The 26946-nt window shown below is 41.3% G+C and overlaps 1 protein-coding gene across 4 annotated transcripts in view; it reads right to left on the minus strand.

The window, feature by feature from the left end:
• Window positions 1–26946, minus strand: part of CCDC148 (coiled-coil domain containing 148) — a 107136-nt gene that overhangs the window by 20318 nt on the left and 59872 nt on the right. For all 4 annotated transcript variants that reach the window (XM_053407566.1, XM_053407538.1, XM_053407557.1 and 1 more), the window contains exons 9-12: window positions 26293–26431; window positions 22541–22747; window positions 5570–5710; window positions 544–662 (exon numbers count right to left, since the gene is read on the minus strand). In XM_053407566.1, the coding sequence (XP_053263541.1) occupies window positions 544–662; window positions 5570–5710; window positions 22541–22747; window positions 26293–26431 (606 nt within the window). The remainder of the gene's footprint in view (window positions 1–543; window positions 663–5569; window positions 5711–22540; window positions 22748–26292; window positions 26432–26946) is intronic.

Below are 26946 nucleotides of genomic sequence, written 5' to 3' on the forward strand. Positions count from 1 at the left end.
TCCCCTAACTAGCACATGCAGTGCTTAGAGATCATGAGAGTTGTACTCCAACGATCTCTGGAAAGCGACAGGTTCCCCACCTCTGGGGCAGATGAAGCAATGGTCTAATACAGGAGGGCAGGAAAAACAAATGAAAATTTAATCATTGCATGGAAAATATGCATGATGGTTGTTTACTTCACAGGAAACCTGTGAAGGAATGACTGACTTGTCCCAGGTTCATAGCAAGAGAAGAAGGGAAAAGTACAAAAGCGAAGAACTACTAACATCACTGCCCTGAGCCCCACTGAATTCAGGAGAGCTTACCCCCAGGTAAATGTATATTGGGCTGAAAACTAAAAGTGTTTATATTGGGGAGCCATGCTAAATAAAAATAATAAACAGTTTTAAAAGAAAAAAATCAGTAAATAAAACTAAAAAGTATTGCTTTGAGGTTGTTGTTTTATAAATTTTATGAAATAAACAAAATAAAACAAGATTTTTTAAAATTGCTCTCCAACCATGAGTCAATAATCCTCATGAGGATTCTGTTTATAACTTTACCTTTTCTTATCTTTAATGACTTGTTGAGCCAATAATTTCTTGAATTCTGCCAAACGCAGAAGATCTTTTGCTTCCAGTTCCTTCCACCTGCGCTGCTTTTCAGCCCAGTACCTTTTCACCTAAGGTTTGAAAGAACACAAAAGGAAATTTGAAAAGGAGGAGGCTTCTATCACTGTGAAAAGGCAATTTTGGTTTCAATAATAACGGTTTTATTTGCCCATAGCAAGATAGCAATTTAAGTGTCCATTCCACATTCTCAAACAGAAGAGGGGGGAAACTGGCTTGAGGAATTGCTAGGTATAGCAGTGTTTGCTATAGCATTCTGCTCTTCCATCCTTTTTAGGGGCAGGCATTACAGACGGCTTTATCCCTGCAAACATCAAGAAGGAAGCAGGTTATCTTTGATCTAAGAGTTTCATTCCACACATCCAGAAAAGAGCAATATTTAAATAGCAGTAAAACACCCGGAGGTATACATGCTAGATATGAGCATGTGAATGAAAGAGACAAGAAAAGGCAACAAATGCAATGATGGTCCATTGGATTTTTATTTTATTTTTTTGCTTTTCTCTTAAGCACACACACACCAGAATAATTGGAAGCACATGTCAAAGGAAGCAGAATAAGAAAAACTGGCAGCATTTGAACTATCCGATCAAAACTAGCACCAATGAAAGCAAGAGCCAGTACTATAATGTGAGAAGATATATTGAAAACAACTCTACCATATTTCATAGCTGGTAATTTGGCTGTGATGTTTATAGAATGACATTCAACAACTATGGATGTTTGCTCTGAGCAAAGGCTAATTAATAGGACAAGTGCCGCCTCTGCTGTGAAAAAAAAATCAGTCTACACAGAGCTAAACCAAAGCTTAATTAAATTGAAAGAACTCATTTTTCTCTTGAATAAACTCAAAGGGGAGGGGGTGTCCAATTTCCCCTGCTCTTTAAAACTCTTTATTTCTTTGAAGCAAAAAATAGCAATCGTCCCAACTTTATTTCTCCATCTCCGGACTGTCATGGTCTCAATTAAAATACAATTATTAAACAACAATGTGGTGCATTTTCCACATATTTAAATGAAAGCAATACCAAAGTACAGGCCAAATTATAGGATATTAGGTGTTCCTGGGTCAGTGACTAGAAATGGGCATATATTCCTTTGGATTTTAGAGGAGGAATCGGCTTCTCTGAGAAGGCAAGAGGTGGAAAGTATGGGATTCCTGGAAGCAATACTTCTTTTAGTGTACAATGTCCACTTGAATGCCCCACCACATCTGTTCACTAATTCACACGTTTTTCGGTGGGTTGGGAGAAAATGAGGATAGATGAATTTTCTGATTGTAGAATATGAATTGTAAAGGCTGTTCCCAACTGAAGTTCAATGAGCAATTTCAACTGATGTCAAGAGAGTACTGCATCTGTGTGACTCAAGCCTTGGGCAAGTGATAACAGCAGAGCTCAGTGCCTCCTCCAACTGATTTTAGTTTTGTGAAGCCAAGAGGTGCTCAACGCTTGTCGGACAGCTGGTCTACATGACCAAAATATACCGATGTGGTACAGTTTTCCTGGTCATTGTTAAGAGGAGAACTAGTCCTCTACTGAGCCAGACCAGACTCTCTGCACATGGAAAATGGCCCAAAACCCTAAAATGTACTTTATATAATTGACTCTTTATTTCGATTCTTTGTATATCGTATTGTTGTTTTATTGCTATGGCTGATGCAAATAAAGATTCATTCATTCATGGAAAATGGGAATGACAAGGTGAATTGGCAGAAAAATGGGGTCTTCTCAAGTAATTATTACCAGGAAGAAACTGCAACTTTGTCAGAATCCTGGGCACTCACATAAGGTAAAGGTAAAGGACCCCTTTATATACATGCATGCGTTTAATATTCTTAAGAGAAGCAAAACTGTGATTAACTCAAAAAGCATATGATTTACAATATTTACCCTGTAAAAGGAACAGAAGATGCATCATTCAGTTAAAATTAAGATGGCAAATATACATCAATAATTTACAGCCAACAAAATTAATAGCTTCATTAAAGAACACACACACACACATGAATCCAAATGAATGTGTTAAATGTCTAGGGTGAATTTTAAGTACATAAATAATTCCTTGGTTTTCCCTAGTGTTTTACGAGATCCTAAACAACATGAACTTTTCTATCAAGTCCATTTTACTGTGAGCCCAGTGGTTGGAGGACTTAACTATATATTCTGAGGGTTTTCAAAGTCACTCTGACTTACACTAGATGGCAGTCTCCACTCTAACTGGGTATCTACTAAATCTACTGGGCTGATTAAATAAAAGTAGGATAAAATGCTTGCCTCAGCATTTCCTTGATGTAGAAGTCAGAGTGCCATCTTACACCATTTTTATGGGTTGATAGGTCCTGTGGCAAGCCTCTGGTGCTAACTTACATTTCAGAGCTGCACATCTCACTAGATTTAATACTTATCCAGCACCCCATGAGTTTTGTGGCCACTTTCAAATGAAAGCAGGAGACAGTCAACCTCCTTGCAACCTTTGATCTCTACAAAACTGATGAATCTACAACCTTGTTTAGGAGCTCTGCTTAACACCTTCAGAGTCATGGAGCATCTAAATTACATCTTCATGCCTCTTTAAATCCTTCTAAGACAGCTATCTTCAGTGGATGAATTCCAGTGAAGCCACTGGAACTACCCAGAACTAGTGGCTTGACAAGCAAATTCAGAGACTTTTTTGTACAATTACAGCTCACATAAGAAAACCTAGCTTGGAGCATTGTTTTAGCTTGCCAAAGTGTTTACTGTTATGTGCAATTGCTTCCAAAGCTATTACTTTACATGCACTTATTTCAATAGATCAAGTCAAATCTATCAGGAAAGCATTTCCTGAAATGCTGATAGTTGCAGCGGATTAGCATTTACCAAACAGGGTTGAAATCTAATATAGATTAATTTTAAGTATCGTTTTATTTAAGCTATTTTATAGGCATATTAGGATGATAGCAGCAACTTGGTATCTCTGATTACTACCACAGTTCTGCTAAATATCACTGGACATGTTTATGCCTTATAATAAAATCTGTCCTATTGTATTAATTGCCTTGTTTTATGCTGTATTGTCCAATACATAAATCACACTCTCTCATAAAATGTTGGTAGGGTCAACAGTCTTTTTGGAATAAACCTGAATAATAATAATAATAAAACTCTGGTCAGCATTATATATATTACTACTCCAAACTGTAGCAGCACACCAGCTGTATGGAGCAACATACCCTAATGGTTTTTACTAGATTTTTACGCATTTTTATTGAGCCTACTTAGTTTCCCAAAATGATACATTCTAGACATAATCCGAAAGCATTTTGTGGTAACCTAATATGGTTTGCTGACTTATGGAGTTGTTGCTGTTGACATCCGTTTGTCTCGAAAGACAATGGAGTGTGCTTCCAGAGATGAAGTCAAACCGCTGGAGAATCACATCACCTGCTGTGGCTGTTGAGACCAGTAACTCATAACTGCTGCCTCTTGTGTTATTTTTCCTTGTGTTAACAGCACTGAAGTGACCTCTATGGGGCACAAGCTGGGGCATTGTGTTTGGAGGTCCTGGGCTGCCCAGACGACAAGATCCCCCCCTCTTCATTGCTGATGTGGTCCAAAGGAAAGCATAACAATAGATCTGGCGATCTGGCACCAGCTTGGCTGCAGGAATTGCGGGAAGGATCTCGTAAAACACTAGTAATAGTAGTAATGGTTGCAGTAGTAGCAGGGTGCGGGTGGGGGGAAGAAATAAAGCAAAACAAGGATATCCCAGAATACACACACAGAAGTGCTTGTCCAATGCCTTTGGATCCTAGCCAGGGCGAAATCATATTTCAAGTTCTGTTTGCTAATATACTCTGCCTCTAAAGCAGTGGATTTAGAAATGTAAATAAAATAACAGGAGACAGCCCTTGCTAGTCTTCCTCTTGTCACATATTTCAAAATGCCTAAAACAAATGAGCTTTACTGAATGGGGGCAACACTTTCCTGTGAAATAATTAGATTTGCCTTGCTTTTCCTCGATAGCCGAATACATTTGTACAGGAACAAATCATTTGCATGCAGCAAAATGCAGGAGTGATAACATCCATGCAGACCTCGGGAGTAGTGATAAAGGTGCTTCTTGTCTGGATGCAGTTACTCTTTTTATTTGTATAAAACACCCAAATAGTACAAGATTGAGCTCTATGTTTTGCCTACTTATGTTGCTTATGAGGGACTAGGAAAGAAATACATTAAGCTGTACGGTTAAAACCTGGAAAGCCAAGCTAAAGGGCTGCTATTACAAAGTTGTCCCTTTTTAAAAGGTTGCTCCCCCCCCCCCCATAATGAACAGGATACTGCTTTGTGAAAATAACTTTTTCTTAGTAGCTACAATGCTGGAAATGGAATCCAGATAAGAAACAGAACATATACTTCCTATGGTACTCCCCCCGTTTTTTCTCCTTCCCCAGTGTTCAGCAAAATGAATGCTAATTCAGATATATAGAGTAATATCCACTTTTCTTCTCTCCCTTACTACAGGCAATGGGCATCAGGCCCGCTGTTCACTGAAGCTGTCTCTGTGATGCTCCAATTGCAGTGTGCAGACATTACATTGTGATGCTTATTTGGTGCATTGCAGCATACCTTGCTGCAGCACTGGGAACCACAGTGGTCTTTGCCACATTAGCTCCTGACAGCAAAACCTGCCAGACATTATTTCCTCTCTGTGACAGTGTAGGAGACACATGCATATGCCTGGAACTGTGCTATTAATAAGAATGCCAATTAAACAAACTTGGTATGATCACAGTAAAAATGGCATGGAGTTTTCAAGCTACAACAAGCCCTGGCAGGTCTCCACTAAGCACTCATTAATCTCTGTAATAATGTTAGGGACTGTTTACAAGGGTATAAAGTATCAAGATCAATTAATGCTTTAAATGTATTTAACCGTTTAACACATGCCACATACACACACCACACACTTTGCATACTTTTTCTTTGTCCTCTGCTCTCTGAAGCATTTCTTTCTCCTTGTGAAACTTCTCTTTTTCATCTTCTTCTTTTTTTCTCCTGGCAGCGATAGCAGCTTCCAGTCGGGAAGTCTCTTCCTGCTGTACACGCCACTGGAGGACCTAAACAAAGATGAAGATTCTGTTCCAGTTCAGTTAACAACAGGTTAAAAAACAGTAACACCAAGGCAGCAGAGTTTACTTTTTTTTTTAAATGGATGGGCTTCAGCAATAGCAAATGGCCAGCACTAGGAAATGAAGAGGAAGAGGAGTAGAGTCAACATTTGTTTATGTATTTGATTCTATCCCATCATTTGATCCAGAAGGATCCCCAAGGTGGCTTACACAAGGTAATACAACAAAGCAGCTTGCGGGCTTCTTCTAACTCCTCTGACACATAACATTGCTCCAAAGTCCTTCTCTGCCTGGGATGGAGGGGAGGATTGGGGCATAATACTTAACGGAGTAAAGGCTTCCTCCTATCAAACCTGACCATTGGCCATGCTGGCTGGGACTGTTGGGAGCTGGAGTTCAAAATCATCTGGAGGACCACAGGTTCTCCATCCCTGGTTTAGGGAAACAAGATAACCTTCAACTGTGGTATGAAGTTGGCTTGTTTCCTGTACAGTGGTACCTCGCAAGACGAATGCCTCGGAAGACGAAAAACTCGCAAGACGAATGAGTTTTTCGTTTTTTGAGCTGCTTCACAAGACGATTTTCCCTATGGGCTTGCTTCGCAAGACGAAAACGTCTTGCGAGTTTGTTTCCTTTTTTCTTAAAGCCGCTTGAAGAGGTGCAGTTGCGACGGACCGTGCTTCGCAAGACGAAAAACCGCACAAGACGAAAAGACTCGCGGAATGAATTAATTTCGTCTTGCGAGGCACCACTGTACTGTGGTTATGATTAGCTACAGTTTAGGGTTTGGATGTAATGCTAAACTGCGGTTAGTTGAAAACAGGAGCAAAAGTCTGAAATCCCTTCATAACAGATGAGAAGAGGTTTAGTGTTACATCTGAAGCTGGTCAGTGTTGCATCTTGAAACAATACAAAAGCATGCAAAACCAAACAGTGTTGAGAGTACACAACAAGAAAGCCTTCCTTTCAAGCCTCCTTCAGCTGAGCAAACAAGAATCTGTCCCTAGCCCAAGGTCATATTCATATGCAGGGGTTTAAATTGGTACGTGATGCAAATGTAAGACCTTCCTTGAATAGAATACAGTACACATTCCAATTTCTCCACTGCATTCTGTCCTTCCTGTAACATTCACATGCAACACAAATGTGGGGTTGTATTCTCATTCTTTGTAAAGTGCCACAAACGTGGATAGTGCTATATTGTTGGCGTCTGTCTCAAGAGACTATGGAGTGTGCCTGTGGGGTGAAGTTAAACTGCTGGAGAATCACAGCGCCTGCTGTGGCTGCTGAGACCAGTAACTTGTAACTGCTGCCTCCTAGTGGTGTAGCATGGTGGGACTGGGGAAGCCGTTGCCCCAGGGTGCATCTTCAGGAGAGGGGGGCAACCAGGTGCCCCCACAACAGGATCCAGTTGGAGCATGGCTCTGGTATGCAAGGGAGCTGGTGAGACAAGCTTCCTTGCATCCAGCTGCAGCTCTGCTCCCAGGTCAGGTCTGACCCGGGGGTGGAGTAGAGAAGAGTTGGCAGAGAGCTATTGCCCTCTCCTTGGCTGGGCTGCGGCATGCACAACTCCGCTACAGCAGAGAGAGGCTGGGATGCGCGCCATGACCGGCCACAGCTACTACATACCCAGGTCAAGCCTGACCTGGGTAGGAGAGAGGCTGCAGAAATGCAAGGCGCCCAGCTGTGGCTACTCCATCCTTGGGTCAGGTCTGACCTAGGGGTGGAGAGAGGCTGCTACTGCTTCCTCGCGGCCAGCCCAGCAGCTCTGGCGGAGAGAGGAGAGTGGGTGGTAACACTGCTGCCCACTCTCCTGTACTGGGGTGCATGAGTGCGCCCCCACACTGCTTTGCGAGGTGAAGCGCAGCAGGCTCCTTCCTGCTCTACAATTCAGACATGTAAACAAGACCCAAGACTGAAAAGCCAAGTGTCCTCAGGAAACAACCTACCCATTCAATCAATAAAACTATATTTAATTAAAAGCATGTAGGTATTTAATCCTCCAATTTTGTTTAGCACACCTTTTACTCTAGTCCCCACGACCCTGTTTTAACAATAAAATGCCAACTGAAAACGTAAATAGGCTCATAGACGGTATGAATCTTTCTCTGTGTTTATTTACTGTTTATAGCTCTGAGTAAATAATATGGAAAATAAGCTGAAGGTCATCAGCAGGATCCTTCATGCAGAACCACCTCTCTGCTAACTTGTAAGATTCAGAGGCAAGCTGCCAGAAACCACTGATAGGAATTTTGCATACCACTTCCCTGACCCAAAAAGTTCCTTTGAGGTACACAGAAGCTTAATACTGCATTGTAATAAGCTTCCTGCCTGCCTTCAAGGACTTCCTTAAGCGCTCCAAAAATGTGCACACAGAGCTAACACCTCCATTGAGCTGAATGGGGAAGCCAGGCGTGTGCAGGAGGGTTATGCACATACCACAGGGCACACCATACTCTGGATTGTTGGAGAAATCAGATTCTATATTCTGTCACTGCTCCCAATGTTTTATGTTTAGATACATGGTAATTATTTTCAAGCATCCTTGGCGGTGATCCTCATGCAGCTCTCTGCTGAACCGTTAGACATATATTTAGATCAACTTACAGAAGAGCTGTTGTTGTTTTTTTTAAGTGTTTATAAAAATGAGATACATGTGGCCTTCTGCCTGTGCAAAAGCACTCTGTTAAAAAAAATCTACAATAGTTGCTTAGTTACTGTGCAACAAAAGTGTACCAGAGGCTAAGCTGTATTTTTTTGAATATATTGAGTTCTTAAACAACTTAGGCAGTAATAAGCAATGGCATATTAACATAAATAATCATTAGATGGAATTAGTACACTACTAAAAAAAAAATACCCTTCACCTATTCCAAATAATTTCCGTTTCTAAAATTGGGAAGTATTATTTATTCCATTTGATTACGCACTGCATACTAATCATTCACCAGCAAAATAGATTACTGAATGTAACGCCTGCCAATCACAAACTCCCAGAGGAGTAAAGGAATCGAGGAACACTACAGCAAGACTGATCTTTATTACAATGCGGAGGTTGTAATGGAAACTACAATATAGACAGTGAAATTGCTGCTAAGGATCAATAATCTTTGAAGTTTATTTATAAAAGTATCTTATCTCTCTCACACACCCATGCAGTGTGCATTTACATTCCACCAATGATATACAAACATAGGCATTGTGCAATGTCCAAAGGTAACTTTTTAAAGGATCAGAGGTTATTTTAAAAGAAAGGGTTTTTTTTTAATCAGATATGTATACACTAAATCTCCCAGCTTCATTCACAACCCAGTTAAAAATGAACAGAAATGCAGCCCGGTTCTATTCATATTTATTGGGAAGTTAAGTCCCACTGTGTTTAGAATGACAGAGTCCTGCGGTGTGTGTAGAACGACAACCTGGCAACAAGCCCAAGTACACTTACCAGGAAGGAAGTCCCCCTGAATTTAGTGGGAATCATTTTCAAGTAAACATGCTTAGAATCAAGCTCCAAATCAGCTTATGGGCATTATGGATAAGATTACTACTATTGTGTTGTCTCAATAATTCTTCTATGAAAGACTTTGTATTGCAGAATTCAGGCACGTAATACCCAGCAAGGTATGGGCTTGAGCTTAATGCACATACAACCCACTAAGGAAGCCCTTGTGCCATCCTGCATTTCGTATTTCTGAGGTTCATGAGAATACAATAACCTGTATGTAGGAAGCAAAAATCATTAGGAAAATGAAGCCATTGTATAAAGTGTGGAGGCTTTCCATGAGAAATGTCAGCGCAAGGGAATAAGTGGCTAGAAGTAGTTTTGCTGTTTTTTCTGCCAAGGAGATATTGTAATCACCTATTTAAAGCAGATCATCTGCAATGAAGTGTGGAATGATAATAACGAAGGAACCAGGATCAAGTGCTATCATTACAGGGAAACAGCACAAGTTAACAAAACGTGTCAGAATTTCATTACGATATCCTATTTTCAAGGACAGCTATAATACCCTGATGTTTTTCTAAGTCTCTCTCAGTATAGATTTTTAATATAAATCTTTTGCTTTCTGGGTTTCTAAACAGAATTTGATATTAAAGCAGCTAGTTCGGCCATTTGTAACCTTGAAAAAGCTAGCAAACTCTGGCTTCCGTTCAGTCCTGGAATGTATAAGCAAGCATCAATGTACAGTCTTTTTATGCAAACATCTCCAGAACAAACACAATGTGCAGGGCTCTTTAGCTGAACTTTGAGGATGCAGCAACAACAGTCAAAAAAAGGACATGAACGGATCAAAGAGGAACATATACAAGGTGTGACCAGAAAGTTCGGTGAATGGTCACAGAAATCGGACAGTGAGAAATATTCTAACATACATACCTTACAGGCCTTCAAAGTAGGCCCCCTCTGATACAATGCACTGTTGACAATGTTCATAGAACTGTTGGAAACTTCTGGAGAAGTCCTCTTTTCGTACTGCTTTCAGTTCTGTCACAGCAGCTTGGACATGTGAAATGTTGGAAAATCTGTGCCCTTTCAGTGCGTATTTCAGTTTTGGAAAAAGAAAGAAATCTGGTGGGGCCAGAATATGGAAGGTGGGACAACTCGGTAACCTCAGTAATGATTTCACACGGAATATGCAATTCTTCTGCCATCATTTGGACAAATGCCGATCCTGCATCAATAACTCACAAACTCTGTAGACCTGTGCTGCGTTCTGTTCGTTGACGGTCTGCCAGACCGAGGGTAATCTTCGATGGTTTGCCACCCTTCACGAAAATGCTTAAACCACTCATACACTGTCTTTTGAGTTACAGCTTCATCTCCATACACAACTGTGAGCATTTTGTGGGTTTCCAATGCCGATTTACCCAATTTTAAAAAGAATTTCATATTGACTCTCTGCTCATTTTCAATCACAACACACTGCACTATTAACAGCTACTAAACGCTACCGCATGAATGTCAACAAATGCCAAGACATGTGCGCATATGTTAGCTGAGATATGGACGAACGCCTCCCACGTGTCTCCACAAACCCGGCAGTTCCCATTATCGCATACGGGGGTGATTCACCCTACTTTCCGGTCACACCTTGTACAATCAGCCAATGAGAGCTCTGGATGGCAAGACTGATGCCATGACAAGCTCCAGGGCACCATCAAAGATGAAGTCAAGCTACTGGCCAGACCAAAGGAGGCACCTAGAGATGGAAGGAAATGTTCTACCCAAAAAAAGGCTGGCAAAACCATACCCATGCACTTCATGCATTTGTGGGTACCTTTGTATCTACCAGGTTTGACTTTGTGTCATGCCAACCAGCTCACAGCACTGCACTTTTCCTGTTTTTGAAAAACATTCCTTTTCAATTTAAGTTATATGCTCCCAAATACATGCAGAATATTGAATCAACTCAACTGCTAAGAAAAACTGAATAGATTGTCTAATAAGTCATTTCCCCAGTCTAAATTCCATGAGTTCCAAATATATTCATTTTCTTTCCCTAGCTTGTGACAAAAATCAAGTTTGCTGCCAAGATTTCTCCCTTTTTCCCCGCCCCAACTGAATAATTTTTTTAAAAAGAAAACTCTTATTGACACAGGTTCTTATCAAAAACAGCATGATTCGTCTTCTAAAAACGCACTTGCTCGTGAAGAATAGAGCCACAATTCTATGGGAACTGAATGTAATCAGAAAACCTGGTGCTGATGATAGCAAAAATGCATCTTACATTTTAAAGCCTTTAGCGTTAAGGGGAGCTGGCTGAGGATGTGGAGGTCTTTTAGCATACCTTGCTGCCATTGAACAAAAATGATTTAGTCAAGCCAGAAGACAAAGGGTTGTGGTGGCAAGATAATAAGAGTAATAATGATACAGAGTGTAATTGTAGTGCTAGAATTGTAATATTACATCTCTATAATTACAATTATGCTTCTCAGGGAGGCAAAATATCACAGGCTGGCAGAGGTTATGCAAGAAATGAAAGCCTGAGTGCTTTCTTCTAATTTTGAGGAATGATTAAATAAAGTTTCAAAAGCTGAACTCTTTGGACTTTGCATTCGCAACTGGAGAGGAATTTCACAGTTGAAGTAGAAATATCCCCCTCCAACATACATGACAGGAGGAAGGAATATCAGGAGTCGTGGGCTCAGCAGCACAGATGACCCCCTTGAAAGATGAAACGGCCAGGCTGGAGATGTCACAGCATGACTGGAGTGGCAGAAACCTGACACTAGCCCTAACCCCATGAAAGTGCTGCTGCACAGGCTAGGGCAATGGCAAAAGCAGGCAGGACACTCCCTGGAGTGGCTGAGGAGAGAGCAGAACGTGTATTTGAGCTCCTGCTGGGGAGCGAGAAGACCCCACCTGCCCATGGCTACTCCTCTCCAGCCTGTACCTGACAAGGGCTGGGTGACAGCCACAAACCTCCCAACTGTGACCAGCCAGAAGGTATGCTGTTTGACAGGGGTCAACAGATAATGTCAAAGAAGGCTGGTTTGAGGTTAGTCCAGATTTGGGAGGCAAAAAAGAGCAGTAACTTCTGCATGACACAGACTGACAGAGTGAATGAATGACTGCAGTCAATGGCAAAGCCTCTCATCTCCCCCCTTTGGCCTCAGGAGGTGGTACCACTGCCTAGTGGTGATATAATGGGTTCCACTTCCTAGGGCCTATATTTCTACTTCTTACAAGTCCCGTCTAATGTTAGACAAGAAGGCTAATGGGAATAAAATGCAAAACATTTCCTGAAGAAAATAAGCTCTAGAATTAAATATTTGGTGTGGGTTTTTTATATAAAAAAAGAATCATACCTGTGTTTTTATAATAAATGAACCACAATCACTTTAAAACACCAGCAGGACTGGCCCCTCACACTTGTGAAAAAGGAAGATGCACAGGTGGGAGAAACAAACGCCTTTTTTAAAACAACAACACTGTCCCCAAAGCACTCACTATGGCAGCATCTTCAAAGCAGGATTATATTGCAGATAAATAAAAATATCAGATACGGTTTCAGGTCAACCTGGGAAGCATTCAACACTATTTCTACTTAGAGTAGACCCACTGGAGATAATTGACGTGACAACTTAGGTTCATTAATTTCAGTGGGTCTACTGTTAGTTCGACTTAGTTGAACACAACCCCTTGAGAGCATAAACAGGTCAAACAAATAAATGTGCATAGTTGGAATCTTAGTATTAACTTGTTTTATTTACTTTTAAAAAATTATACACCATATACGGACAGAACATTAACGAATTCCAAAAGACACCTCAAAAACTAATGAGTGTGTTTATTGTGATCACACAATGGTAAGGTGTTTTGTTCTTTCTGTAGAAGCTGTGACTGCTGCTACAATGAAAAAATTGAAATAGTCTCTGGATGTGTGCACAGTTCCCTCTAGCACATCTTTATAGCTCTTTTGAACCATGGGTTCTGTTCTGGATTTTCTTTGGGGGGGGGTCTTTAATCCAACTAAAAAATGCACCTGCATTTACATAACAAACTGTTTTTGCCATATGTTTCTGCAAAGCTATGTCCACAGTGTAAGTGGCACAGACCTAAGATCAGTGCTATTTTTCTATAAAAAGAGGTGCTGGAATTCACCAAGAACGCCTCTCTTTTTCTCTTAGAATGGCAATGGCGCCCACCTGAGAAGTTCCAGAACTGAGTTCTGGTGAGTTCCGGCTGGATAACATTGGTACCTCTCCCTGTACTGTCCTACCTGAGTACTGAGTACTGACATCTTCCACAGCCAATCTCCTTAGTATCCCATCTTTGGGTGTTACTCATTATGCAGTTACATATGATGATGATCCTAATTATTTTGCACCGCTTGTGCAATGCCAGTCTCTCTGAAATCCACCTGGTGCAACCCTTGTATTCATTTCCTCACCAGATTAAAACCTGGTTATTTACTCAAACTTTTAGTAAATGCTAACCTCTCAAGTTTAGGTTTGTAATGACAGCTGCTCACATTTTAAGTTATTTACTGTGTTATTATTTTATGTGTTTCCAGTTTATAGCTGGACTTGTTACTTTAATTATTGGTGTATCCTGCCCTGAAATCTTTGGGTAGGAGGCGGGTTATAGATATTCTAATAAATTAAAAAACATTTCCATAATCAGTTTTCTGAGAGCTGTTAACCCTACTAGTAAAATGAAAGCTCAAAGTGGAATGTGTATATATACACATACTGTATGTACATATCGCTAAGGTGAACATTCCATTAGTGCAAGGATTTCTTCTTGGACCATGGTGTGTTCTCCCGCTATGCACCCTCTAAATCTGTTCTCTGTCCCACTATGTACATATATGTACATGCACACACCCCTACCATGGTACGGACTGCAAGTTTTTACACTTTCTGATGCAGTATCAGGAAATGGGCTTTACTGTGTAAACATTAAGCGTGCTGTTTCAGTATTAAACAATCCTGATTGTTAAGCTAATATTAAAGCAGTAGGGAAACTGGCTCCCCCACAGCCTGTTTCACAAATGAGATCACATTTTAGCAAGGCGGCGACTGCCAGGAGCAATAAGCTTTGAATGCCAGTTGTAATTAAAAACTTTACTTTCAAATATATTTCACAGTTTATACATGGTGAAAGGAGGATTTGCAGACTGCACACAGATTGCTTTGCTACACAGAGGGGATACTTCTTCATAGTCAGTTAATTATCTGACTAGTGTACACTGCAAGGATGCAAAGTGCACTAAGCATGACTAATTAAGGCAACAAATTGTATGTTATGGCCCAAAATTTTTCATCCCTTTCCAGTTGTGAACAGAAATTCCCCCTATCGTCCATATGCACAATGAAATAAAAATGCTGTTACACCAATGAGGAAAATGAGTTCAGAAAGATTACAGTTTCCTCCTTTGTGCTGTGACTCTGATGAGCAGAGAAAATATGGCAAAACGGTGGAATAACACTACTTCAGAAATGTGACTGCTCACCAACTTTCTCATAGCAGGTGAGGTTAACGTTCCTCTACTCATGGTCCTCTAGATCACAGCCCGAAAAGCCTCAGCGCCTAGGGCTTGCCGATCGAAAGGTCGGCGGTTCGAATCCCCGCAGCGGGGTGCGCTCCCGTTGCTCGGTCCCAGCGCCTGCCAACCTAGCAGTTCGAAAGCACCCCCAGGTGCAAGTAGATAAATAGGGACCGCTTACTGGCGGGAAGGTAAACGGCGTTTCCGTGTGCTGTGCTGGCTCGCCAGATGCAGCTTTGTCACACTGGCCACGTGACCCGGAAGTGTCTCCGGACAGCGCTGGCCCCTGGCCTCTTAAGTGAGATGGGCGCACAACCCCAGAGTCTGTCAAGACTGGCCCGTACGGGCAGGGGTACCTTTACCTTTATCACACACCACTTCTGTAATCAATCACTTTCCCCTATGCATTGCAATTGAACCAAAGGCCCCAAGCATAAGATACATTTTTCAAAGTTTCCATTTCACCCATGTTTCACCAAAGCAGAGACTGCTGCCAGTAACCGATGGGGAGAGGACTGAGGCGGCAGGGGGTTGCTGCAGTGTGGGTGCAGCGGCAGAGCCGCAGTTGCCATTGTACCAACACCACACCAACCTTCTTCTCAGTTACCAGCAGTGACCGCAGCATTGGAATACCAGGCAAGCAATGCCACCTCAGCCCACCAGCTGCTAATGTCCTTCAACACTTCCTCTGGCCCTTTCACTACAAAGAAGGATGACCTCCCTTCCCTCACCCATGAACTTAACAGTCTGTTGGTCACCTTTACTCAGCATGCAGGGAATTGCTGGCACTGGGCAAGCTGTGGCGTTGAGGTTCATCTGAAAGTGGACTCAGGGTCACAAGTAGTCTTTGGCTCACCATTAGATAAATGCTAATCTATAGTTGAGGGCAGTTTTTAAAAAAACTTACTTAAACATTTCATTTTATATTCTACATTTCAACGATAACAATTCTATAAGCCATTCAAAATAATAAAAATGCAGGTGATATTGCCTTCACAAAAGAATCAAAACTATTATTGATGGGATGAAACTAATATACCATTGATTTTCATGGGACTAAAAAGGGACTAACGTCATCTGGATCTATGTCTATAACTCTGAAATAAGCTTATTCCACAAACAAGCTCATTTCTTAGTATTGAAGGAACTTAGCACAAGAAAACGCAACACAGGATAATTTTAGACAACAGCCAGATTGTGTCCACTGAAGTGGTCTAGTTTTTGAGTCTTTACATTAACTTTTCCTTACCAAAGAGTAAATATTTGCCTGTTGCGAAGATAATTATTTGCTCTTGACACGTTTACAACTCCTCTAAACAGACAACCACAAACCACAAGCCTCTCTCCATATCATAAAAACCAAATGCATCTGCACACAAATGTAAACCTGATAATGGCTTCTCTTATTTACAATGAAAGTTCAGAGCCAAATGCATACTGTACATATTTGTTGAAAGGGGGCAGCCCCAGAGGCTCTGGACATCTAAATATCATATAAATTTTGTCTCATCTGTAAGCCTTAGTCTGTTCTGTGCTTTAACATACGCAGGAAGAAGTGGGTCACAAATCAATCACTATCCATTTAATATTTTTCAAAAGAGTCAAATGAGATTATGTCTGCCTCCAGCAAACACAGTACAGGGACTATGGTCAATATGCTTTAACGCTCATCTGATGGTTAAAGCTAGGGCACAACTAGGTTTTAGAACTAGGATTTTTTAATCCAATGGCAAATGTGGTTTAAAATCCCTCTTACTTTTAGCTTTTCCTTGAAGTAATACAAATCAAGCGACTACTGTTGTTCAACATGAGCCTGCCTAGAAGAAGAGACCTTTGTCTGAGATCCCTTATCAAGTCCCTTTGCAACCCAAAGCAAGGTGAGAGGTGATGGGGTACATGCAGAAAAAAGGCCCTTGTCTTTGGAATAACCTCTCCAGGGAAGATTGCCTGGAGCAGACTCCAGTTGCCTTTGACTTGTCTGTTCCAAGAGGTCTTTTAATCTTGCTTGGCTCTGGCTTTAACTGCCCTTATGCTGAAACCTCACCCTCTTTGGTGGCCATGAAACCAGAAGAGTTATTTCTGCAAGCTTTTTGGGGGGGAGTGGGGTTCACAGATTGCTTTGAGGGCAGGGTTGCCACACCAGGCAACTCATTTTAAAAAGAAAAAGGAAAGGATGGGGAGCCAAGCACATGCTCTTTTCTACTCTTGCATTCTAGGGAAAAGTGCTGCTAGGGATCCCACCCGCTGATGGCAACTACAGCAGGATTTCCCCCGCCCTCCTCATAAAAAATGGCAGCCAGCAGCAGCTTGCAGCACAGAGATAGTGGGTAGGTGTGTGGGGTCATCTATGTTTGTTCTGCTGCTTTTTATGTTGATATTTGTTCTGGTTTTATCTGTTTGCCTGCTATCTGCTATGGGGATCTTATGGAGGGTAGGACAGAAATGTATAAATACATAAATAAAAAGCAGCTTGTTCTACCTTCAAGAAGATAATTTGCTTTTAATTGGGTTTTAAAAGGTCTGCATATAATTAATCGTATTTTAAAAGTCACCTACTGGATAACAACCAATTATGGGGGGAAATATGCTGCTCATTCTTGGGCTAGTTATATATTCACATGGTGTATGTGGACATTTTGCAATCAGCAACACGTCACAGGTAAACGCCTCCATTATTTCAGAGGTACACCACCGCCTTGCTTGTACTATCTGTGAAGTGTCTGAATCTATTATGTGTAAAGTCTAACACAATCAACATGAAATAAATATGCATTTTGCTATTTCTTAAAGTACCAATAAGATCTGATTCTATGTTAAGCATTACTTACACGTTCCAATTTGGTTGAAATAGAAAGGAAAAATATCTGTCCTTTAGGCATTATCCATCTATGTAATGCAACTATAAGAAACCTGGGTGTCTTTTTTGGCCTTCCAATTTAATTAGAAGCAGAGAACAATAAGAAATAACAAGAGACCACAGGAGAGAACTGAGCAGCAAAAGAACAGAAGCAACGGATAAAAGAAGAAGAGGGAAAGTGGTAATGAGAGATTTCTATAATGAAGCCAGGTCATTTACCATAGTTATATTTTATTTTTTTTAAATTGTAAACTATAACTTGGAACAATAATAGAGAAGAAAAAGCTGAGATTTAATACAGAAAGTTGGTTCTTTGAAACATGCAAGTAGAAAAGAATTTTTCTTGTGAGACGCATATATGGTTCTCCTAGGTATATGCATGTGCAGGCGAATGAACATAACTTTAAAAATATTCCTAAGAAGAAATCACTTGCTAGAAAAATGGATGTAAAAGTTAAGATTTTGCATTTTACCAAGCAAAGGGTGGGATTCAACTAAGATGTTGCATTTGTGGAACAAGGATTGCTTGTACAATGGGACTTCCTGCCTATCCTTCCCCCACATGCCCCCTAAATCTGGTCTGGAAGGTTGGGGGAGCTCCCAAAGTAGGTTTAAGGGGGAACAGACGAGGGGAACAGAGGCAGAGGGAGAAGAGAGAAAGGGGGGGAAGTCCCATTGTGCAAGTCAAGTATGTACACCATAGTGCTATCAGGAGATCCTATACATGAGTAGGAGTCCGGCAGAGACACATGCCTGACTGACATGTTCTCTCTCTCCTGGTCAGTCATTCGGGAGATTTAAAAGCTTTCTCCAGCGACTGATACCAAGAGGGATCACCACACTTCAGAATCAGCAGAGTACAGGCAGTTAGTGTTCAGACTCAGTAGCGCAGCAATTTGGCTAAACTACGTTTATTTACATATATACTCTCGGAGCATCATAACTCAGCTCCTTCCTCTTCAGCATCAGACAGCAAAGAGAAAGAGCAAAGGACAAAAATCCTACATCTCAGAAACACAGTAATAAAAACATCCTGTCTCCATCACTTCCCACAATGTGGAATGAAAACATACACTGTCATGTGATAAAAACAATCCCATGACTGCAAAACGGGGAAAAGAATACTAACAAGTGCTACACTGAATTCCACTCCAAGATTCTACTGCTCTTAACTTTGCCCCCACAGACACTGTCATATTTCAATCTTCATGTATCAGTCATCTCCACCACCCTCGACTATTAACCACAACAGGGTTGCAATTGTAATGTTTGTTTATAAAAGAATAAAATGGTTTAAGGGGGGGGGAAGGCTTCTGAGTTTGTGGAAGAAAGCAGCTGTAAGGGAAAGGGGTGACTGGAGAAAATCAACTCCCAGCTTCGACTGTTCCACTAATGGAATGAGCCCTTCCATTTGCAGAAGGGACACTGGATCTTACTCTCAATGCAAGACTTTTAAGTTAAACCATTGGACAATCGGGACAAAAAGGCAAAGTCTGAATTATTAATAGTGCAGAGACAACTCTGACTTTTCCAAGTACTTTATTACAACTAATTCAAAACTCATGCAGGAGAGGGCTATCAATGGCTACTAGCCATGATTGCCATGCTCTATCTCCATATTTGGAGTCAGCAATGCTTCTGAATACCAGTCACTGGAAACCATGGGAGGGGAGAGTGATCTTGTGCTCAAATCCTGCTCCCTGGTTTCTCACAGGCATCTGGTTGGCCACTGTGATAACAGGATACTGGATTAAATGGGCCACTGGCCTAATCCAGCAGGCTGTTCTTAAGAAAGCTGTGGCATCCTGATGGAAATCACAACAGCAGCTCAGAAAAGCCACACTCTCTAGTCTTCAGTGTGTGGTTTTGGATGGTAGTAATTGTGGAAGAAACTTTACTCTTTCCTAAGGCCCAAGCTATGTCTCCCTTACCAAAACCAGCCTGAACTAAGTTCTGAGCAGCCCTTCAGATCAGAGGACAGATTGGAGTGTCTACAGCCACTATCTTGTTGGCAGATGAAGTAATGGGATAGGGTTGGCTGCCTCTCACAGATTATCAACTCTGTGGCTGAAGGAGAGAGCAAGGCAATGTTTTTGTTTGCCAGCACTGGAGTGGGGAAGAAAGTTGACTTGCTCCCTAGTTACAGACCCCACAACAACAACAAAAAGGAAGACAGACAGTAACGTCCCAATTTCGTGAAGACTGAATGCGCTTGGGAATGAAAGGGTTACCCAATCCTTACTATGAAGCTGAGCCCAGCTCATTGACAGAACACATCCAGATGTAACAAAATACATTTAAAAAATGTTTCATAGACAAGATTAAAATGGGGGGGGAGAGATGAAGGATTTTATAAGCAGAAAGGCATCATATGGGCTGAATCAGGAGGTGACTCTGGCAAGGAAGATGTTTTCCAGATCCTGGGAGCAGGAGGCACTATGGGAGAGTTGTGGTGTTTGCCCTCCTAGGTGTGTGACATCATTCTGGGTTCATAAGGAAAGGGTTAACTAAGTGTAAAATGACTAACCTATAGGAACCCAAGGGGAGGAGTTAGAGTTAGAGTTGTTAAGAAGTCAGTCTGGAGTTAGAGAAGAGAGAGGGAGGATAAGTCTGTGGGTTGGGCTAGTCTGATACGAGAGAGTGAGAGAATCTGTTAAGAGGAGTCAGTCAAACAGTTGAGATAATCAGTCAGAAGGTATTAGGAAGGTATAGGCCGGTAAAGAAACTAAGGTTAAGAAACTGACAAGAAAAGTATCTGAGAAACCATAAACTTGTTAATGCTTATAAAATAAACTTGTTTATTTGGTTTAATTTTAACAACTGTCTGGACTCAGTGTGTACTCAAGAGTAACGGGTTGGTGGCAGCGGGGAAGCGAGCACAGTGGTGGCACAGGGATCAATAGACCGTCAAATGTCCGGGGACCCTGTGTGATCGCCACAAGAGTCTTTACAGGAATATCACAATGTTCTCGGGGAGCGAGACAGTTTCTGACAACATGAGTATCTCAACAATTCTATTCTCATTTGCCTTCCTACTTGCCAAATGTGTTGGTTTGGGGAAAACTGCCATGTTGCACAATATAACAGATAGTTTGTTTATAAAGATATCCCAGTTTCCCATTGGTGCAATCCAGAAGAAAGCAGCCATATGGTTCTGTTGATTTACCCTATTCGGCTTCTCAAGATGCTCCAAGGATTTGTCCTTGGAGGAATTCAGTTTCGTTTTAAAGCTCTTGCTGATTTTGATTGAATTAAAAATTCATCCAATAATTTGTTCATGTTAAAAATTAATTAAAATGCTCCTTTTTAAAAAATTATTCACTCTTTCACATTCCATGCTCTGTGGGGCAAAGCATGGGTATTTAGCAATACAATATCTTATTATTCGTCGTTTATTATGAATTGTTCTACAACAATTGTAAGGAATCAGTGGCCCTCCTGATGCTGCTGAACCGCAACTCCCATCATCCCCAGCCAGCATGGCCAATGGACAGGCATGCTGGGAATGGCAGTCCAACAGAATCTGCGTCCCATCTTAGCTCATTGGAGACTCTGTTTTGGAGTGGGGTGGGGAGCCATAAGGGCTTTCAAATCGTTCTGATATGAATTAAAAAGAAGGAAATTTTGAGGAGCAGTTGAAAACATACTGATAAATGGAGAGACCAGGAAAGGGAGCAAGGAAATGAAGGGAATGTATTTTTCATCCCTCCCTCTCAATTCCTTGCAGGGGTCCACACCTTCCTGTGTGTAAGATGTATAGGAAAACCAATAAGTTTTCATCACATTTTATTCATTTTATTCTGCCATGGAATACCAAAGGTAGTGTAAATGTGTTTCTTCCCACGGGGTCTTATCCAGGTACTGGACAGATCCAGACCTGCTTACCTTCAGCCAGTTGAAGTGCCTTCAAACCTTGCCCTGGATCCTTTCATTATCAATTTTATTACAGCAGTAACCAAATTAGTAGACACTTTGATGATGTATTGAAAACACAGCATTCAGATGAATGCAGGCGAAATGTCAATAAATCAGAACAAAAGCACCCAGGAATTTTGGCAGAGCGTAAGATGTTTATTGCTAACTATTGATTCTGGCTAATCGCGCAGTTGGCAATTGCTAGACTCTCCTTCTTCTAGACATAGGTCAGATTTCCAAATTAATGTTTGTGTCTAACATTTTTATATTTCATTTCTCTTTTCATTACTTGTCACCAACTTTACTGCTCTGACTATTTGTTTTCTATGGTTATTTAAGTTCTTCACAGGGAGTCTGGAGGCAGGAACTACCTTTTGTGATGACATCTTTGCTTCTTTTAGAAGACTGCAAGGCAGCCATGGTTTGGCTAAAATTGAGGGTGGGTGGGAAATCCCCCCTATTCTGTCACTGGGCCACTTTTTTCATCTAGAAATTAAACAATTTCTAGGATAGGCACACATCAAATGTAATATCCTTTTCTCTTATTACACCTGATTTTAGCTAAAAGGCAGAGAAACCTTTTCTCCCGTTGAAACCTTCAGGCATGCCTGTTACTAGGGGGACTTAGCCAACATGCTGCTATACCAATATACCAACACAGGACATGATAAATGAAATTAGCAAAACGAAAACCCATTTATGCGCATGATTCCATAGGCGTGAGTGCAGCTGAAGCAAAACAGATCCATTAATATAAAGCCTCAAGAGCAGAAAAGAAATTAAAAACAAATTGTACACAAATGTTCTAGGAAAAACAAATCAAGATGCACCCCCACCCCCCAATGCTCAAGAGGGATGCAATAAAAAAGTGCAGCCCTGAAGAATAGCTAGACTAGTATCTATGAGTGTGGAGTAATCTATCTCCATTTTAAGAGGTGGGGGGGGGGGAGAGTCCATATTATAGCTGCTGCAACGTTTTTTCCTTAAGCAAATATTGAACAATCCAGGATACAAGGCAACATAAATGTAATTGGCGGTTGTGTAATAGTCTACCTTTTCTTTGAGATCCGCACATATTTCCTGTTGTTTTCTTCTATTATTAGCCAACATAATTTCTGTCTCATGAGCAGCACAAGCTTCTGCAAGAGTCATTACTGCCTTCAGCAAAAAAGCTTTCCTAGCCTCGGCCCAGTTGAACATCAAAGCTCTCCACTGATTCCTAGTAAAACGGTAGTGGTCCCAAGCTCTTTCCTGAGCAACCTAGAAATAATAATAAAGGGAAGTCAGGATTATTTTCACCCATATGATATAAATCTTTATACTGAGGTAACTTCAAACAATCATTACAAATGAAAGTATTAGAAGCAAAAATGAAAATTATCTGCGCCCCCACCATTGAAAACAGCAGAGTACCCTGTCAGGAGTTTCAAGTACCATATTTTTTGCTCTATAAGACTCACTTTTTCTCTCCTAAAAAGTAAGGGGAAATGTGTGTGCATCTTAAGTAGCGAATGCAGGCTGCGCAGCTATCCCAGAAGCCAGAACAGCAAGAGGGATTGCTGCTTTCACTGCGCAGTGATCCCTCTTGTTGTTCTGGCTTCTGAGATTCAGAATATTTTTTTTCTTGTTTTCCTGCTCCAAAAACTAGGTGTGTCTTATGGTCTGGTGCGTCTTATAGAGCGAAAAATACGGTACTTGTAGGACTGACTGATTTGGGCTGGCCAGGGCTGTGCTAAGGAAACTAGCAGCCCAAAGATACGTTTAATAAAAGGTTCCATTCTCAAGTTGGCAAAGGGATGAGAACAGAGTTACGCACAGAGAACGGAGAGAAAGAATCACCAAAAGACCTCATAATAAGCACTTCTCTTCCAAAAGGAATCTCAGGGATCAATACAATTAGTGGTAAAAAAAAACTATAAACACAAACTGTGTCACTTTGTAAGAGGAAAAAGCTGAGGCAAAATGCAGCAACAATGTAATGTGACAGCAACTGGTTCGGGAGTAAAAGAGGCCTTAGATGGCACTGTAATTCTCTTGGATTGTCTTGAAGGGGAGGCATTACGTGAACATTTCATTGTTCAGAAATGATTTGATGCTGTTGTGATTTGCTATGAGCTCACAGAGAGAGTTAGGATATAAATCAAAGTCCATGCACATAAATTAAGTACCGCCTATAATTACAAGGGTCGTAAAATAGCCTTGCTGGTAGAAATGGAGTCTTATTCTACAATTAAGTCATATTATAAATCAGGTCTTAATGAAACAAATGGCTATTATGCTGGGCAATTCATATTTCTAAATTTGCTAAAATCCCACTAGACCTGGGATGGGGAAACTGTGGTTCTTCAGGTGCTGAACTACAAATCCCATCAGCCCTGTCCATTGGCTATGCTGCTTGGGCCTGAAGGAGAGCCACAAGTTCCCTATTCCTGCAACATATGATGGTTAAGCTCTATAGTGCCAGGCAGAGAGCAGGATGTTCAAAGGATTCCTTTCTGATTGCAAGCCCCTATGCTCCTCCTCATCCTGGAAGTTGGGTGATGCAATGCAAGGATCTGCAGATGGACAAGGACATTGTGGAAGTCCCAATGCATATGGGGAAGGGGAAAGCTAGGAGAGCCTGTTTATCCCCTTCCTTGAACAACCGCCTTGCAAGTAGGCAAGTTGCATCTTAGAACTATCCAGTAGTCATTGCCATCACCACCCCTCTCAGCCCCCAGGTGGGAAGGAATCCTAGGCAAGTACTAAAGGAAGTACTAAAAAAACAGGACCTCAAGATCACACTGGGTTTCCTTGGCCCTCCTGGGGTTGCAAGAAACTTGCTTTTCTCCCCCAAGATTCCTCTCAGTTTACAAGGGCTAGCTGGTTATTATAATCCCACCCCAAGTATCTTCTCATTATCTTAAATATTACAAACAGTCCATCTTCACATTAAGCCAGCAGCACTGCCCTGCGTTGGCCCTGTTTCATTAAATGTTACTTCTTTGTCATTTTTAATTCACAGAAAATGTTACATCAATACCTATTCAGCAAAAGGGGTGTGTGAGTGAGTGTACTGAAAACCATGCGTGCAAATTCATCATCTTATATGACAAGGACAAATCATGCCTGCAAATTATATCACAAAAGTTGTGGGAAAGAGCTACACAAGCAATTAAAATCAAAAGTAAAAGAGATGCAGGGGAAGCTGAAGATGCTTTTAAGATGGGATTTCATCTGGCCTACGGCTGGAAAAGGCAACCAGAACAGGCCCACTGACTCACTGGATCCCAGGCTTTGAGTATACAAGCTTCTTCAGATCCTAGTTCAACAAAGAATCTTGAATTCTTGCATCATTACAGTAACCTTGCAACACATTCATTCATTCATTCAATTTCATAAAATTATATACATAGGTTTTCTGTGTGCTCACTATGTTGAAAGATTATGGATGATCACAGTACATGGGAAATTAGGACACCCTATGTAGGTTGCAAAATATTTACAGCAACAATCCAAGATACTAACACAGTTAAATAGCCATTATGTGACTTTGGGTGCCACATTTTCTGCCACCAGAATGGCAGTTGTTGTCTAGTATATAAGTTTACTAGGCTATTTTTATCAGACATATACAAAAATCCACCTCCACAGAAAACATGCTAAATCGAACACTCATTACAATACTGAACTAAGTTGCTTACCGGGGCAAGACGATTTGAGCATATAACATCAATCTTGGTCTGACTGCGCTGGCTGCCAAATTGGTTCCTGGGCCCTATTCAAAGTGCTGGTTTTGACCTATAAAGCCTTAAATTGTTCAGGACCACAATAACTCAAGGACCACCTCTCCTCATATGAGCCAACCCGGACCCTGAATTTATCATCTGAGGCCCATCTTTGTGTAACTTCTCTACAAGATGTCCGAAAGGTAACAACACGAGAACGGGCCTTTTCTGCAGCGGCTCCCCCACTTGTGGAATGCTCTCCCCAGAGAGGCCCGCTTGGTGCCTTCATTACATATATTTAGGGGCCTGGCAAAAACTTTCCTCTATAAGCAGGTCTTTGGCCTTTAACCCTCTGTGGTCTTTTAGAAGTGAGTGGGATGTTTTTAATGTTGTGAACTTCCCTGAGACCTATGGATAAAGGTGTTAGGATATTTCCGTTCCACCTTAAAAAGGGAGCAGGTTGTTGTGTCACAGCCTGCGTATTTCCTGTTCACAGGAAGTTTCTCTTTTGTATATAGCTGTTGTTTTCTCTCTGTGCCTAGACATGCAGGCAGGCAGTCATGTTTTTCTTTGTTCTGACCAACGCTGAATAAAGTTGTAAATAATGCTCTCCTGAGTGCATCTTTCGTTGTGCGAACTCTGCTGAAAGGGCGTGCATGAGCCCTGGAATGTGGCAAGCTATTTCTGAGGCTCGGTTCGCTAATTAACTGATACTGTATCTACGGGAGATCGATGGATCGTCCGGAATCGACGTGGAGGCATGATGGCCTTTGTCTCCCTGGCAGTATCACAACAAAAGGGTGGTATGCAAATTAAATAAATATATATATATTAAACACACACATATATACACACACACATACATACAAACACACACACACACACACACACACACACACACTTCTCTTTCCTTTTGGTTTTAATGCATCTATGTGGGGTACATTGTATGTTTGTTTGTTTGGTTGGTTGGTTGGTTGGTTGGTTGCAAGTTGCTATGGGTTGCCCTGGGCAAGATTATGCTACTAACACATTTAATTAACAACAACAACAACAACAACAACAACAACAACAACAACAACAATCAATGCTACCACTTACGAGATCTTGCCTAGATTTGTGAGGTAGATGTTTCTGCAGCATATCCAAGTAAAGAATTCTTCTGCCTTGCATGTCACTAGGGTATTGACTAATAATCACCTGATACACCCAAAGATCTTCCTCACTCCACTGGAAATTGCTGTGAATGAGAAGAGAACAAAATCAAGCACAATCTTAGCTTTCCGCTGAAAGACAGGTCAAGATTGAAACAACAATGCTTCTTTTATACCCAATGAAGATCCTAATCCTGACATGAACCTGAATGCTATTATGTTAGTACACTTCAATGTAAAGTGACTGGTACAAACGCATTCTGGACTGGGACATGGATCTTTGTAAGTGAAACATACTTAACATTTCAAGAACAGTGGTGAAAATTTGAAAGCAGGTCCCACTCCACTCAATACAAGCACAACTTTATCTGTTCTGGGGCAAGCTCTGGGAGGACAGTTCTGCAAGTATTTCATGTGGTGGTTTGAAAAGCTAGGTGTGGAGAATGCCTATTGGTTAGTGCCTCTGTTATCACCAACACCCATTCTTCCTCCTCCAACCCTGGTGCAGCTTTATTTTTAAAGGAGATGATGAATAACCCACCTGAAGCCTGCAGGGAGGGACAAGACTTAAGGCTGTGCCAGCGTGACAAAGTTCACCCCA

The sequence above is a fragment of the Podarcis raffonei genome, chromosome 1 (genome assembly GCF_027172205.1).
Source record: "Podarcis raffonei isolate rPodRaf1 chromosome 1, rPodRaf1.pri, whole genome shotgun sequence".
Lineage (NCBI taxonomy): Eukaryota > Metazoa > Chordata > Lepidosauria > Squamata > Lacertidae > Podarcis > Podarcis raffonei.